The sequence below is a fragment of the Sesamum indicum genome, linkage group LG7 (genome assembly GCF_026168435.1).
Source record: "Sesamum indicum cultivar Baizhima isolate 11 linkage group LG7, ASM2616843v1, whole genome shotgun sequence".
Classification (NCBI taxonomy): domain Eukaryota; kingdom Viridiplantae; phylum Streptophyta; class Magnoliopsida; order Lamiales; family Pedaliaceae; genus Sesamum; species Sesamum indicum.
In genome coordinates this window covers 6,110,831-6,128,313 of record NC_142663.1, presented here as the reverse complement: position 1 = coordinate 6,128,313, position 17,483 = coordinate 6,110,831, and the positions used below count along the sequence as shown (strand labels likewise).

Here is a 17,483-nt window from a genome sequence, read left to right as displayed (position 1 = left end):
TTCTACCTGGCTACATAAACATCAAATATATACATATCATGCCATTGTCAAACTTGTATGTAGGATTCCGTTGCATGAGAAAATTAAAACTGTGCAGCTTTCTAGTAAAAGAACAAATGTAGTTAGCCTAAATAGATGTAGTCTTCTAGTGAAAACATTGATGTTAGAAGAACAGAGATGTTAGTCTTCCTAAGACTGAAACAAGGAAAACGTACTCCTGAGGCCCTGTTCATACACCGACCAAAGCCATAGATGACTGACTGGAGGAAGTGCTGAGGTAAAAGTAGCAACTTCCTCAACTTCAACCGGACTTGTTCAACTCCTGTTAGGTTTGTGTTCCATCAAAGAGGTTCCTTCTGCAATGCTATCCACGTACTGCTTTACACGTTTATGATTTGTCTCAAATACAAATGCCAATCCCCTCACCTGAAATTTCCAAAGTTTGCATTAATCTGTGGAGTGTGGACAGTACAACCATAATGTTCCTTTTCTTTTTTCTTTCCTTTTTTTTTAGTTTTTGGGGTGGGGGGGTTTCATTCCCAATATTCCAGATAGAACAATGCACCTCATAAGACGAAAAACTATATAACATAAGCGAAATTCTTATATAGTACCTCTATAAGACAGCCTGACGTAAGGCTTAGCCTCTGTCCAGTTCCTACTTCTTTGCCATTGACATAAATTGAGCTTTTTCCCAGGTTCTTCAAATGGAACATTCCATACATGTCCATCTTGATAATAGCCTAACAAGGACAAGAAAACATAGAGTTAAGCATATAGGCTGCTCTGCAGTAAATCAATTTTAATCTTGAATGGCAGACACATTTGTAACAGTCTATCAAGCTATGAAAATTATCTACGAACAAAATGATGAAGATAAAATTAACCAAAAATGCAGGTTTCACCAATTTAAATTCTAACCAATCGAAATGCAATGTTTCTTGGAACCAAATGAATGTTTTGAATTTTAAAGACTAATTTGATGATAACAAATGCAAACAACCCAATCGCAATAAGCCCTTGGAACCTTCTTCCTCCCTCACGTGACCATGACAAAGTTGTGGAGAGCATTTGACGTGGTCCTTGCTGCTGAAGGCTATATATGGATAGCCCAACAGCAAAAAGTTCAAATGCTAACAAATAATCTACTCGCAATCATAACTATAAGCTAGGAGTTAAGTTACCTGTCGTCGAGAAATTTTACCACCATGTTTTTCTCTTCCCAAGTCAATGTCGACTTTTAAATCTTCAGTTGCCCTGCCTAGTAAAACCTGAAAACCATAATAATTTATTTTAAAAACGACATTCAGCAGAAATCATATGCAGAGTATCTCCAGGTCCTCCAGACTTATATTATCAAATAATAAAAGCAATCGTATTGACTGCACATGACATTAATGGCATCTAACATGATCAATCATATCATAAACAGTAGAAAATACGATTTGGACGATTTCTCTGAGTTGCCAAGTATGTGTCAATTAAATCTGCAGAATTTTATGTTTGCAAGAATATGGGGAATATATGGAGAATAATTGCTCAAGTTGACTTGAGCTTGCACAAACTTGGCTTAGCTATTAACAAGCCTCATTCAAGCTCTCTCGTAGAACTGTATAAATTACCTGAGCCAAGTTTTTCTCAATAATATTAAAGTTAACTGCAAGCTCTAATCTTCAGACAATACATACCCCCTTCTGCTATGAGTTACAACTGAAGGAGATGGCCTAGATTAATATATCACAGGAAGTTTGAAAGAAATCAATGTTCAGTTATTTAATTTAAGTTGCTCATATGGCTTTTGAGGGTGGCTACACCTCGATTTTATTAATACAAATTTTAAGTTAAATTTTCTTCAGTTAACAGCAACCTTGAGAATACCCAGGTAGACTTGAATATGAGATACTAAAGGACATCAAGCAGATAAGATAGGAATCTCTTCAATTTGATGGAAAAATTCTGAATGAACTTAAACCTTCAACAAGCATCACTCGTGTATATTTGGGTGGGGGGTAGGGAGTGGGGGGTGAGGTGGCAATATGGCAGTAACATACCTCAGGTTTCTTTATAAAATGTTTCGAGCAGCGGCCACATAGAACAGCAAGTGCACCTTGAGCAGCAATGGCTCTTTGCGTGCAAGCATGAGCTGACTGCTCCAGCCTTATGATTGTTCTCTTAGTTTCTTCATGTTGATATCTCTGGACTGCAATATTTTTATTATAGCAGTGTAAGAATCATAATTCTAGAAAAGGCTCTACACCACCGATGGAAATAACTGTTGCTTTAAGTACTAGGAGAACACCATTTGCGGAGACAAGTTGTTCCACCTAAAATTAAGAAATTGCTAATGTTGACAGATGGCAAAGGGGGGAAAGGCAATGGTGCAATATAAGCAACATTAATGAGTAAATACTATAGAAATCAGTTTTCTATAAGCAACCTAGAATGAAGCCATTCCAGATGAACTACTAGACACTGTTACACCGTCCTACAAGTCAAATCAACCTAAGAATTGGCATTCAATCCAGAAACTACAAATATTATCAAATTAGAGTATAGGCGAGGCACTATGTTGTAATCTCCGATCAGCAGCAGTTTCTAGCATACAAGTTTCAAATAGCAAACGTTCAGCATAATTAAGAAAACAGAGGACTACCTTCTGGATTGGTGTACAAATCAAATTCATCTGGACTCAAATCCATATCTAGGATCTGCAAGAAGTGGTCAAACAGAGGTGAAATTAATGCAAGTAAAGCTCAAAAGCACCGATATTATGAAGATTTCAGCTTCTTTTACCATTGCTTCAACATCAGAAAAACAAGGCACGTCAAAATCATCCTCAGACCACAGCTCTTCCTGGTCTGATGGCAGAGATGTCTCAATTGGCTTCGGCACAGGTGTGTTTAGGCAACTCCTGTCAATATTTGATGATCCATTGTTTGGAATTTCTGCTTTGGCATCATAGCCATTTCTAATGCCAGTAGCACTCTTTTGAAAAGCTTGAAGAATGTCCGGACCATGGAGATGCTTATCTAGGCTAGCACCTATAGATTTGTTATCAAGATTCTTTCCGCGCTCCATCTCCGTGACACCTCCCTTAAGACCTCCACCAATGAAATTGTTTGCACTTGTATTTGCTGAAGTGATGTGATTTGAGCATTCACTATTTCTAACATTTCTGAGTGCTGCTTGCTGGATACTACTTTTAGGCAACTCAAATTTAACTCCATGATCTCCAATTGGATATTTTAAACCCATATTTGACAGCTGTGATGATCCTATCAGACGAGAAGGCACACATGGATCTTTTTGGCTGTTTTTCATGGTAGGAGGTCCTCCATTTGGTTTTCTAGTACTTGAGAAATCCTTAACTGATGAGGACACAAGGTAACTTGGGTCGTGCAAACCCCAGTGGGACCCCCCTGAGGAATTAGACGGTGAAGGAAATCTAAAAGGAAGAAAAACATCATCATTGCTAGGTATTTCTGGGTCCTCGGTATTTAACGTGCAACAAATGACTCCATTACGATATTCAGGACCAAAACCTTTCACAGCTGACACAGAAGATGCTACTTGAACTTCAGGAACTTTATGCTGATAACAAACATGAGAACACTTGTCATCTACCTCCGCAGGATGTCCACCACTTATTCCAACAAAATGTCCATCGGTAGCTACAGCAGCCTCACCTAAACCAACATTAGGCAACTCACTCTGATTGGGAGAATCCAACAAAAGTGAACTCAAACCATCAAAATAGGACTTGTCTATAGTTTCCTTTCCATCAGTATCCACGAAAAGTAGCTCGTCCTCATTCGTAAAGTCAAACAAAGTATTAGACAATTCTGCAAAATAGTCTTCTGTGCTAGGAGTCATATCAATCATGCTATCACAAGAGAGTGAAGTTTTCAAGTTGGAGTTCGAGCGGGTGCCACTATATCTTAATGCTTCTGTCTCATTTGCATCACCAACCTGGGGAATTATAAATGTTTCTTCTGCATTTTGGTCTTTCTCTCCAAGTTCAATGGGCAGATGTGTGGCAGAAATATCTGCGGAAGTACTCCAAATTGGCATTTGAGGCAGAGGAGATGAACACCCAAATGTATGGAAGGGCGGACCTCCAAATTCTGAACATGCATTACCTTCATTCTCTAAACCCTCAGCATCAAACAAATTACAGAGAGGCAATTCTTTTGACTGGCCAAATCCAGGAACCTCATTTTGTTCCCTAGTGAGAGAAATGTCCTCTTCATAAGGATAAGAAAGGTTGTGAGACACACTTTTCCCATCGAGGTGAAGATCTTGGCCATGATTTTGACCAGTGTTGAAAGAGGGTGTAACACCATCACCAGTGGACTCGGCAGCACGAGGCCCAAATTCAGAAAAGGGGCGATGCCTGATGTTAAAGTCTGCGCCTTGAATTCCCAAATTATTTGAAACTAGATTACCAATTCCGCAATCTGCAGATGAGAGTTCATTACCATCTCCAAAATTAGAATTACTAGGCCCAGAAAGAAGATTAATACCCATCATGTCAAATGGTTCGTTACAAATTCTTTTCCGCATAGAATAATAACATTTCCGGATACTTTCAGCTCTTCTCTTCCCTGAACTGCATGTTATCTCTTTTACACTTTCTGATTTATTAGGTCTTGATTGATTCGTGAACGCAAAACGCTCAACCTCAATCATGTGAGCTGAGGCCTCTTCAGAAACAACTGGATCATAGAGAAGTGAATACCAGCGATCTTGCAGTTCCTGAACACTGTATCTCCGAGAAAATTGCACGGCACCTTTAGCAAGAGATTCCAATGAAGCACCAGCCTACAGCAAAGAAAAAAATGAACTTCAGGTTAAGATTCTTGTACGGAGGTATTCCCATAACCATGTTTGGGCCATGAAAGGACAAAGTAGAACATGATTAACAAAGTGAGAAGTAACAAACAATCTCTTCAGAATACATCAGTTTAAGCAGTGCAAAACAAAAAATGGAGGTAGTCCTTGCGAACCAAATTTGACTCATTTGAAAATCTTTTCAAAGAAACTGTAAACTACTTGACAACATTCACACTCCTCAGATGGTAAGCATTAAAAGGATTATACAAATTATTCTGTGATCCAAAGCAAACAGTAAATATAACCGTACCTCATAAAACCAATAATTGGAAGTATATTGAGCAACAGTCATTGCAAAAGTTTTCTGCATTTATTGTGACAAGCAACTATTAGAGCATTGCTGGCATGGTTTTTGATCCTTGAGTGCAGTTAAGTATTTATTGATACTGGAGTCATGCAATTAGCAAAGCAGTCAAGGTTCTGGAACAAGCACGCCATTTGTATTTATCTTTTCAGTTTTGGTCATAGGTTCTCTTGCATTCTGAAGTTAGGTTAGATTGATGAAATTTAGTATCAATAACCCATTTTATGGAATTCAAAAGAAGACGCACTGTTTGTTGTATATGACATGAGACGCTTCAACATATCATTCAGCAGTGATTGACCACAGCCATCCCCCTAGTTGGTATATACGCGAAACTATGTCCAATTTTAGGGCTTCTCAACTTAACAATGGCCCATTTGAAATTCTAGCCAATTGCAATTCATGCCTCCTATCCTGGAAATCTATATTAATCGGGATTTCAAGCATCCATTCTAATAATTAGCGACCTTCCAACTTGGCAGATGACAGAACAGTACATAGTAATGCATTAAAACACACTAAACAACATTCACGTGATCATACACGTGGCCATTAACATGACGGATACAGTAAATCCATAACTGGAAATGCAATTATGCAACGAAAGACTTCCTGTCATTGTGTTACGTTTCAGGACACCATGCATTTGCCAACTAACTTCACCGCCCTTCACTTCATCATGATGTCAATCCCATTCCCTTTCAACATTTTGAAAAATCTCCGGTCATAAATTTTGTACTTCAGACATTCACAAACACAGAATTTGCAGAAACCTGATGAGCAAAAAAATCACACACGGACCTTGAACTTCTAATACCCCCATGCAACAACAGAAAATCAAAGCTTCGCCACGCGAACCCCATGTAAGAATAAAAAATTAAAGCTGTCAAACCACAAAATTAACAACCAAAACACTTCATACAAGTATAACACCTAAAATCAAATACCATAAACGCTCATTGACTATAAAGGAAATTCACAAGAACGGAACTCCCTTCCAACTACAGAAAACAAGAACCCCGTTTCCCTCACTTCCCTCCCAAACGAACTCAAATTTAATTCAAAACCCAACACGGGCTGTCAATAATTGAACCCAGAAAGAAAAGCAACAGCCCGCCATTGGGGGCAAATTAAACCGAAAAAAAAAACACAAAACTTGCTCAAGAAAGTGGGGGGAAAATCAGCAGAAAAAGGAACAAAAACAAGAAAGGTGGTCCAATGAGTTGTACCTCAACGGCGTTTTTAAGCAAAACGTCGTCTTCAGGAATCCAATGAGGAGGCGGAGCCATAGCTCCCATTGTGTGTTCTGCAACTCTTCTTGTTCTTGTTTTGCGCCGCTTTCAGTTTCTTCTTTAATTTCTAGTACATATATATATTTTATACTTTCTCTCTCTAGAATGTGGGGGAGTGAGAGACATGGGGTCGGACACATACAAACCTTAATTCCAATTTATATTTGGAAAAGGACTTGGCCGGTTCGGTGTGGGGGCGCCACACCAGAACACCACCACGTTTTCTTTTCTTTTATTTATTATATATTTCATTTTTCCCCAACTTTAAGGAAAAAAAAGAATTCAAGAAACGTGGAGCAATTGATTTCATAAATTCCCTACTTTGTACATATAATTATATTATAAATTTTAATCATTAAATCAAAATTATATATTAATTGGATTCGAACTGATATTTTAATTATATGATTATTGTATTTTTGGGCCAAGAATAAATTTCTGAAATGTAATTGGCTGCAAAGGAAAAATATGTTTCAGTTAACTATGTTGACTTTTGCATATTTAGTATACTTGTTGTTCAAGAAATACACACTTGTTTCAAGTCTAAAGATGATTGACTTCTATTTGAGAAAAATTGTGATACCTATTCCCACTCTATGCTTGATTTTAAATAAAAATACATAAAACAAATATTGACTAGTATTACTTTATTTTCAAAATAAAATTAAGAATTTAATATTACAGGTCGTACAAGACAGAAAATTATAAGAACCACACCAAGAAGACCTCAACTATCATATTTTGATGCCTGAGTCAGTAAGATAGTGAGTACATAGCATGAAGGTTGGTATTTATAGATTTTCGTAGTTATGTATTTTTCATGTAAACCACTAATTTAAGACTGATCGCATGGTTATCGTGAATCTATATATACTGAAATATGGATCCAATTGGGATTGGATCAGAACAACTAAAACGAAAAAGGGTAGAAATCTTGACTTGTTTCGTAATGAATGGAAAGCGGTGGGGGCTTTTCATCAATTCACGACCTTTAAGTGATACCCCAATATCAGAATCAGATACGAACTATTATGTGATAGTTAAAAAAATAGATTTTTTTTATTATGATTAGTAGTTAATTAGTGGTTCCATATATATTATTATTATTTGTATTGCAAATTATTCTTAGAGAAAAAAAATATTTTATCATAAATCAAAGTTTGTCCGAAATTTTGGAGTTTAGAAGATTTTTAAAAATGGGATTTCTTGTTATATGCATCCATTGTAAATATATAAAAGAATATGAATCATATAATTAATTATTAGTGTGAAATAAATATTAACTATATGATATATTTTTCCCATATATTTAAACATGTGTGCATGTGTGGAATTAATTAAAGAAAGTTTTTTATTAGTCACTTTTTGATGTGGAATTTATGTACTTTTGATTTGACTATTGAATTGTGGAATCATGTGGAGGGAGGGGGGTTTTACTGCCTGGAATTCCACTTCCAAAATTAGAAAATCTAATCACAGCTGGAGATGGTTGCATCACTGTCGGATCACGGATGTGGGATCCACTAGCTCATCAGGAAAAAAAGACTAGAATACCCTTGGAAGATCATGTTTATGACCTTACTCATATGAGGTCCGTCTCATTTTGTTCGGGTTTAAATTTATTGGTTTTATATCATATATCGTTCACAACCCTAATTTATGGACTGTACTCGTTTGGTTTATCTTATATGATTGATTCAAGTGAATTTAAATTATAAATTCACAACTCTCATATAAATGATATAATTCTTGCTTTTATTACACTTTTTTAATTTTTAAATCGATCCTACTGTTTTAACGACTAAAATACTGTAATTGGAATTTGTCCAACGATTCTCTGACCTGAATTTGTTCTGTCGAACTATAATCAAAGACGGATTGCACTGAAGAAGCCCGTTGCAAATCAGACCCGATTCTCACATTCTTTCTGTCTGTCCATAAAGATAATCTTTCTGATCTAAAATAATAAAAAAAAAATTGATCTGATTGAAAAAATACGAATATTATATATTCATCGATTACTTTTAAATGAACGTGCAAATGCTCATTAATTCATTTAGATTTACTTACCTGAAACATAGTTTTTATATATAGAAAGTAAATATTTGCTAGCACATCAAGTTTGAATCAATTATGACATTGAAATGTTTTTCCCAAATTCCTGTGGGAGATTTAGGTGTATATAAAAAATGGCTTACCAAACACGTCCCAAACTGATAAGAGATGGGTCCACCGAGCGAGCCCAGTTAGGATGCTCACTGAAAATTTGAAAGGCCTTTGCGCCTCAGCACTAAGAGACCCAACAGCCCAGATAACCCAACCATTTAAAATTTAATTATATTTATTAGTTAATAAAATAAAAAATTGATCAGAACGAATATTTTCCTAAATAATATGAATTAATTTTAAATGTGTATAAATCAAAATACTATTAATTAAATAATATTAAGAAATTATCATTTTACCTAAGAAATAGATATACTAGAAAGTATTTTAATCAACAGATATTTATCGAATTAAAGATAGTTTTTCTAACACTCTCGCACGGAGATACACGCACATATGTTCTCCATTAATAAGTTGTCCGAACTCCACACAAAAGTACTACCAAACATTTATTCCACATAATCATGAGATAGAAAATTAAATTCTACTCGAGCAACGCAAACGTGGTGAGGTCTGAGGCGGCTCGCCCGCCGTGAAGGCCAGGGTGGTGGTGGTGGTGGTGGTGATTAGGCGGGAGGCGTAGGGCAATTATACGAGGCCCGTGTGGGAATCCAAGAACTGAGTTATAGTCCCCGTCGTGTTCAACTAATCCGTAGTGTGGATCCTCTTGTCTTGCATCCTACCAAATTAAAATAAAATTAATTAATCAGATATAATCAGAGAATGTGTTCAAAGAAAATAAATAAATACAAATTATTGTCGAGCGCAGATATAGACTCGTATTCATAAAACTCAAGCTCATAATTAAATATAGTGAAATATCGACCGGAGAAAGACTCTTACGAGTTCAAGCACGAGGTTTCTGTGTATTTCTTCGACGTTCCTCAACTACAAATTAATCAATGAACGAGTAAAAAAATTTAAATATTTTCGAATGAAATTATAATAATTAAGGAGGAAAAATAAAATAAAATTGTACCTTCTTCTTGCTGGTTTCGATCTGGTTGCCGATGACTTTGTACTATGTGGAATAAGAGAATTAATTAGTAGGATTTGGTTTGTGAATATGGAAAAAATATTAATTAATAACCAAAATTTCAAAAATAAAACGACCACCTTATTTAACTTTGTAATTAATTAATTATTTAAACTAAATGTGATCAAACTGAATGAATATTATAAGAAATATTTGTTATGCGATTGACCATTTTTTTCTAAATTATAACCTATTTAAATGAAAAATGTATTATATTTTGGGCAAAATGATTTTTTAGTCTTGTAAAACAATGGCAAACTTGTTTTGGTTCCATCATAATCACGCATTTTTAATCCTAAAAAGTCGTGTGCGTTGTGGTTTTGAAACTAAAATGACGCTATTTGAGACTAAGAAAACGTGACTTTGAGTTTTATGGGAATAAAAGTGTCACCACAAATAAAAGCAGAACCAAATCACCACAAATAATTATCAATTTTGGCAAGAGGAAAGGAAAATACTATAGATATATAGAAAATCCTAAAGTTTTTTATGGTAAATTATAATAAACCCCCTTAAAATTTGTAATAATTACAAATACACTCTTCATAATCTGAAAAATTACAAATACTAGTAGGATTAATGGCCGTCTAACAATTACCTCCCTATAATAGGCTGTTACTAGGAGAGACTTGTTAGACAATCATTCATTACATGGAGGGTATTTGTAATTTTTTAAATAATAAGAGAGTATTTATAATTATGATAAATATCAAGTGAGTTTGTTGTAATTTATCCGATTTTTGAACGTCCTTAATAAAATAATAATAACAACGATAATATCGAGAAAACAGATAAAATGAGGAAGACCTTTCTTTCGCGAATGAGCCTGAGTGAGCTATCCATATCTTCAATAAGATTGACCATTTGATCGTAGCCCAGATCGTTCAAGCTCTCTCCCATCCTTTGCCTACAAATTTTATTAATTTGTATAAACTAAAATTAAAGAAAAAATAATGAACATATATATATATATATATAATTAGTTATGCAATATTAATTGAAAATATATAGGATATATATATATATATGTACCTAATCTCCCTCCTAAGGTTCCTGTTAACATCCTTGAGTTTCTTCAAGTGCTCTTGCATTTTCTGCACAATCCAAATCTCAATATTGTGCAACTAAAAACGCATAACCAGATGACGACTTATTGGAAAAAATGAAGTGAAACAAATTAACCTCATAGTGTGAGCTCCACAGATCAACTGCAACAGCCTTCTGGTACTGATCAAACACCTGTTTTGTCCTACAAAAACAACACACACACACCCCAAAAACAATAATAAATCTCTCGGAGTCTCTGAGAGAGAGAGAGAGAGAGAGAGAGAGAGAGGAGAGGGATATATATATATGTGTGTGTGTGTGTGTGTGTGTGTACGTACGTGGTGGAAGGGCTGATGTACTCATGAAGCTTCTGAGTACTGGAAATCATGATGATGGAAACCCTAGCATCGCAAAGAACAGTGAGTTCATGAGCTTTCTTGAACAGCCCATTTCTTCTCTTGGAGTAAGTCACCTGCCTGTTGGTTTGGTTCTCTATTTTCTTGATCTGGATCTTCCCACGGGCCATCTCTATCTCTCTCTACTTTTCGAGTCTTGAAAAATGGCGATGAGATTGTGAGGGGCGAAGAGAGATAAAGAGGTGAGAGAGGGGGTTGGATCATAAAGAGGTGGAGGGACCATCACTTTCCATAAACGGAAATAGTTTCCAAATGCGTGTAAAAGGGTTTGCAGGGGTTGATAAAGCAATTTAAGAATCAGTCATTTCTTGTTATCTGTCACCACCACTGCACCCATCAAACTCCAACCCTCAAAAATTGCTCATCCATCCCATTCCCTCATTCATGGGATCCTCAGTAGTTTGACTATTACAGTGAACAAGAAGAAGACACACACACAGAGAGAGAGAGAGAATCCCCCCCTCTGGATTACTTAACCAAAATCTGCTTAAGATTTTAAACCTTCCTTGATTGTGTGTGTGTGTGTGTGTTGGGTTCCTGTCAGAGTTCAAGCCTAAGATCCTCATAGCTGCCTGCTGCCCTATTCCTATTGCGATTCCTTTTTCTAACATCCTCTTTTTTCTTTTCATGGATCCTATTTTAAATTTTTAACACACATAATCATATCTACCTTTCTGATTTTTTTTATTTATTTATAAATTATTCTTATTTTTTAAAATTTATAACACACATCAAAAACTTCAATATCATTTGTAAAAATTGCTCTTAAAAAAAAATTACATATATATACATCTCTAAAAACATCAACAATATTACACAAACTATCATATTTTTTTGCTATCATCGGTGGTTTATGTAATTACGCAAAAGTCATGGATGATTTGTATAAATAAATCAAAAATCAAAAGGTGTAAATGTAATTATCCCTCCTTAATGTTACATTCAAAATCAACTACTGTGAATTCAATTATCCAAGTTTAACTTTTACTAGGGACAAATTACAGTTTTAAAATAATTTAGCACAATTATGAACACAGAAGGAATTTCTGAAACACATGAATCTTGTGTCTCACAATTACCACTTTTTATATGTTGTGTAAATTATATCAACACTTTCAAAGTTTGTTTAATATACACAAATCATCAATATCTATTAAAAAATACAAATACACTCCATGACGAGAATAGATATAACTGATAATCCTGGGGAACGCTGGCGTAAATTTTTTGCTTCGAGAGAGTTGCAAACATAAATTATAACTACAATCTTAAGAAAATTATTTGTAATTTTATAAAAGACACGATTGTTTATATAATTGAATCTAGCTTCGGGAATTATCACTATAATTTACCTTTGTATTTTCCATACTCGTCTATAATTTGACTAAATTCAATTTATGATAAATCAGTCGGAATTGTACATCACGTATTTTTTATTTAAGAAAATATTTCTTTTTAAAATGTGTAAGGCCTAATTAATTAATATATTCGGTATTTTCAGACTGAATGCATATGTAAACATTTTTGGTAGAAGAGGGTATGTGAGCAAATTAGGAGAGTTGGAGGTGGGTATACGCAAAGTTAAAAGTAGCATAGTAGCAAGCAGAAATGCAACCTGCAGTTTTAGGCATGACACGCAAAGCATAACGTACAATAGCAAACACTATCCATTGGCTACTTCGACTGGTCAAATATTCTTTGAACAATATGAAAATTATTTTCGTTTTTTTTTTAGTTAATTACATTTAATTTTTTTAAAGAATATAGAATTATATTTTTCATTAAAAAAATTTGAAATTATACTTGCACTCTTTCGAAAATTCTTTCTTTACACATGCTACACTTTCGTTAGAATTTGAACGAAAAATGTTAACGCTAACAAAAAAAAATTACATACGTTTTTTATTTTGTTCATTATTTAATATTTTTAGGTATATTTTTGTATTCATAAATGAATAAATATAATATGTATATGTGTGTGGAGTGGGATTAACATTCTTAAAAAATTTCCCTTATAAATACAAAATTATTACACGAGATCGTTAGATAATGGGCAAAATTAAAAATTTATGTTATTTTTTGGGCCAACATCAATATTTTTCATCCAAATCCTAATGAAAAGGAGTCATATGTAAACAGTGAATTTTCAGAAGGGATGTAGGTGTAATTTTAGAATTTTTTGGGGGAAAGTATAATTTCGTATTTTTAGAGAAAGTTTAAGTTTAATTAACTCATTTTTATGTAGGCAATTAACTAATTTGTTTTTGATTCAGTGTTTGTTTGGCGTTGTGATTGAGCAAGTTGGACCTGTGTTTCATGGGCAAATGTAATTTTTTATACCGTTTTGGTCCATTTTTTCAAAATCCCTATTGGGATTACATTATGCCAAAGTCGCAAATATTTTTCCCATGATTTTTAGTCATGACAAATATGATCATGGTTAACAATTATTTACTACAGAAATATCTTTAACTATGATAATAATTAGTTTTAAATCTGGAGTACTATAATCAATAACTAAAATTGTGAATCTAAATACCATATTATTCCAGAACTGTTCCAAAATTATTAATCACTTGACTAGAAAAATCTTACATATTAATTTCTTTTTTATAGTTTCACACCAAATGTACATAATTTAATTTAATTTAGGAATAATTATCTACACACTCTTTTATATAAACCACATCTGTTTTTTAAAAAAAATTATAAAAACCACCTCTGACAACCTTTAAAATTAAAAAATACTCATGTTGGTCCGATCGAACTTTAATATAATTTTTCAAAGACAGAAATGCCCTCAAGGGTGTTTCTGTAATTACTAAAAGATAAAAGGGGTATCAAAATAATGTATATGGGGATGAGTAATATGATCCCATATATCTTTATTATTATTTATACTAATATTTAATATAAATTTAAATTATAATATTAACTTTATTTAATTCAAAATATTTGAAGTTTGGATTTCAGAAAAAAAGTAGAGGGATTTTAAATTTTAAATTTCAAATGAGACAACTTTTTGTTTATCTTAAAAATTAATAAAAAAAGTCATTAATATAACAATATTTAAGAATGAGGAGTGTGTAATGTAATGAGCAGCTAAGCTACAGAGAGTGTAAAACATGGTTGCTTGCACGCCAAAGTCAAAGAATTCTTACCTAATTTGGTCAAAATCAGATGTCATTTCATTACACTTCAAACATAAATTGAAATATCTGCTCCACAGTACCATAAAAATCTTTGCCATGTCTGAGTATAAAATTAATTTGCTGGATATCAACTATTACTATTATTATTATATTATGTATGCAAAAAATAAATTTTGATTTTCTGGTGTTGTCCATTCATTCATTATTCTTTAGGATAATTATACCGTTTTCTTATGAGGTTTGATATAAATGTTTGTAAATTTTTTTGTAGTTTGAAAAATGGTAAATTATAACGAGCTATTATGAGATTTTGCGTAATTATGAATACCCTCTCGTTGTTTAAAAAATTATAAATACCCCTTAATGTTTGATGAAATTATGTAATTTTTGAATGAAGGTATGAAATTGTCAATTTTGCCTTTACTGTAAGTTTTTATTTTTTAAATTGAAAACTTATAAAAAAATCAAACGAGGTTGATGTAAAAATTTTCAAGATTCTAAAAAAATTACCCACTTAATCCATAAAAAAATTAAAAAATTAATAAAATTATAAATTTTAATCCACATGGGCATTTTGGTCAGATCACCATAATAATAGATGAAAACATAATGGATTGGGCTAATTGTTACGGCCGTTAAAATCAGGAGAGTATTGATAATTCTTCAAACAACTATGGGGTATTCGTAATTATACCAAACCTCGGAGAGATCATTGTAATTTACCCTTTGAAAAATTGTCTTTAGTACTCATATCATTTGTTTCCGTCTAACAAATATATCTATCCATTCATTTAAAAAAATTAAAAAAAAAAAGAAAGAAATTGAATAGAAGTCTATGCTTACCATCATCTGGCTTATTGCATGTTAAACAAATAGTTTCTCTGATCAAACTACTCCTATATATCTTTATAGGTTAAGGCAAGTGAAGCGGTATATCTTCAAATTTATAAAAGTAGTTTGGTTGGAAGAGGGTTGTTTGACCTGCAATAAGTTAGTAATAAGGCAATCGAGGGTAAATATAAATTTTCATTTAATTTTGTCGCTAATATTAGCAAATTCGATAAATTGTAACTAAAGAATAAATCTATTTATTAGACATAAAGAATCGTCATGGGCATTAATATAATTTTCTAAACTATAAAAAAAATCTAGATATAATTACATCAAATATAATGAAATAACATTGTAATTATCCCAAATATTTTAGCATATTATGACAAATGCTGATTAATAATGGCCAAAATTTAAGTTTTTGTAACGATTTTATTTGTGCAAATTAACTATCATGGATTTATTATGATTTTAAATCATAGTGATTTATAGTGTATAAAATAATCTATATTTTTTCAGTGATATTGAATATGCGTAAGATATTTGATTTTCGGCTCGAGCTGCATTTATTTAAATAATAATTTATCCATTAAATTTCATCAATCTTTCGCCCAAACTAGCAGACATTACTAAGAGGGTGTTTGGCTAATTTTTTTTAAATCACCTTATAATCTGCTACATCTTATAAGATATTTTACAGGAGCTTATAAGATGTTAGATTTTATTTTAAAATAATCTTGTCAAGCGTTTTGATAAAATAAAACATTAAAATTTATAAAATATTTTCACATCTTATCAGATGTTAGGTGCTTGGCATAATAAACTCTTTTTTTATTGGTAAAATAATCGAAAACGACATGATACCACTAAAAAAGTTTATGATTTAATCATAGTTACTTATCATGGTTAAAATTAAATAGTCGTAACATACAATTATCTACCACAGCCATGCAACACTTGTTGGTCTTGATTTTGCAAGTATGATTAAAACGTTTATCATGGCTAATAGCCATGACAAGAATAATTTCCATGATGGATAATCTAGATTTTTACCGATGTAGGAATTACCGACGTAACAATAAAATTAATGTTGCGATGTTATAACCGTCGTCAGTGATACAAAAAGACATTATTTTATATGCTAGTATAGATAAATGAGAAAATTCCAATTGTTATCCCTTAATTATTACTTTAATTCAAACTACCGTACAGTTTCGTCGTACATGATTTTTTAATAATTATTTTCGCAAACAGAGAATCCATTCCACAAATCGTGCTACTGGGCGATGACAACATATTCATATATGACAATAAAGCGTGTAATACCAACCGGGACAGCGACATCTCTTTTTCTAGGTTATTTTGGGTGAGCTGTCTTTAACTGTACACGAGTGTCTGAAAATGATACCTTCGTAATCTAGTTTTAAGTCAAAATTATGGCTGCCTAATTACTGTTTAATTATTTACTTATAGAAATCATTTTGATTTTCTGTCTTTATATGTAAGGCTAATTCATTTATTAATTTAAAATTTGACGATAGATAATGCTTCGCCAGTCACCTCACAATATTTAATATGGATCACTGAAATTAATAGCCTTTTAAAAAAAAAACCAATATTTATAAATCAATCAATATAAAATTATTACAAAATTCAATACGCAGTACATCAATAATTCTATATTAAGAAATAATTTCAAAGTAAACAGAACATTTTTTTCCTGAACAATCGTATTTTTTGTCAAATATTCCACCATCTTTTACTCCTCACAGAAAAAAATAATAATAATAACGTCTATAATTGAAAATTAGAGCCTTAAATGACGAGGTTGTGCTAAATAAGTAGACTATAAAAATATTATTTTTTTAATTAAAAATTCACCTATTTTTTAACTCCTCTTAGAGAAATAAGTGAATAAAGTCCATACTGCAAAAAATTAGAGCCACAAAAATATAATTTTCAAGCAACGGTGATATACATACCGTAGCATGGGTGTGATGAGGGCAGCACTGAACAAATAGATTAAGAAACTCATACTTTTGAATTGAAAGTTCACTATTTGTTACCCCTCGTAGAAAAATTCGGAGTTTTAAAAATTTATTTTTCAATCTTCATAATCAACATCACCCGGCAAGGAATTTGTCGAGGATAGTGCTAAACAAATAAAATTATAAAATATTAAATTTTATTAAATATTCACATATTTTTTTACTCCCATTATAAAAAATAAATAAATAAAGTTCATAATTCAAAAAAATAGAATAAAAAAATATAATTTTCAAGCACCCTATATCAACATACTCCTAGCATGGGGTGTGTGCTAAAGACAGTGTTGAACAAATTGAC

The 17,483-nt window shown here is 32.7% G+C and overlaps 2 protein-coding genes across 4 annotated transcripts; both read right to left on the bottom strand.

The window, feature by feature from the left end:
* Window positions 1–11: 11 nt before the first annotated feature.
* EMB1967 (Forkhead-associated (FHA) domain-containing protein) lies at window positions 12–6,608 on the bottom strand. 3 transcript variants are annotated; one of them, XM_020695481.2, is made up of 8 exons: window positions 6,427–6,608; window positions 5,780–5,895; window positions 2,794–4,821; window positions 2,654–2,708; window positions 2,052–2,200; window positions 1,185–1,271; window positions 615–743; window positions 12–426 (listed from the first exon to the last, which is right to left on the bottom strand). In XM_020695481.2, the coding sequence occupies exons 3-8, from the start codon at window positions 4,687–4,689 to the stop codon at window positions 316–318; spliced, it is 2,427 nt and encodes an 808-aa protein (XP_020551140.1). In that variant the 5' UTR covers window positions 4,690–4,821; window positions 5,780–5,895; window positions 6,427–6,608; the 3' UTR covers window positions 12–315. The 3 variants fall into 3 exon arrangements, with proteins under 3 accessions (XP_020551140.1, XP_088739030.1, XP_011083641.1); XM_088882904.1 differs by lacking the exon at window positions 5,780–5,895 and adding an exon at window positions 5,144–5,197; XM_011085339.3 differs by lacking the exon at window positions 5,780–5,895.
* A 2,372-nt stretch (window positions 6,609–8,980) lies between these two features.
* On the bottom strand, window positions 8,981–11,354 carry AP3 (K-box region and MADS-box transcription factor family protein). The gene is made up of 7 exons (XM_011085338.3): window positions 11,077–11,354; window positions 10,874–10,940; window positions 10,724–10,785; window positions 10,499–10,598; window positions 9,635–9,676; window positions 9,499–9,543; window positions 8,981–9,334 (listed from the first exon to the last, which is right to left on the bottom strand). The coding sequence occupies exons 1-7, from the start codon at window positions 11,262–11,264 to the stop codon at window positions 9,140–9,142; spliced, it is 699 nt and encodes a 232-aa protein (XP_011083640.2). The 5' UTR covers window positions 11,265–11,354; the 3' UTR covers window positions 8,981–9,139.
* Between the last annotated feature and the right edge of the window lie 6,129 nt (window positions 11,355–17,483).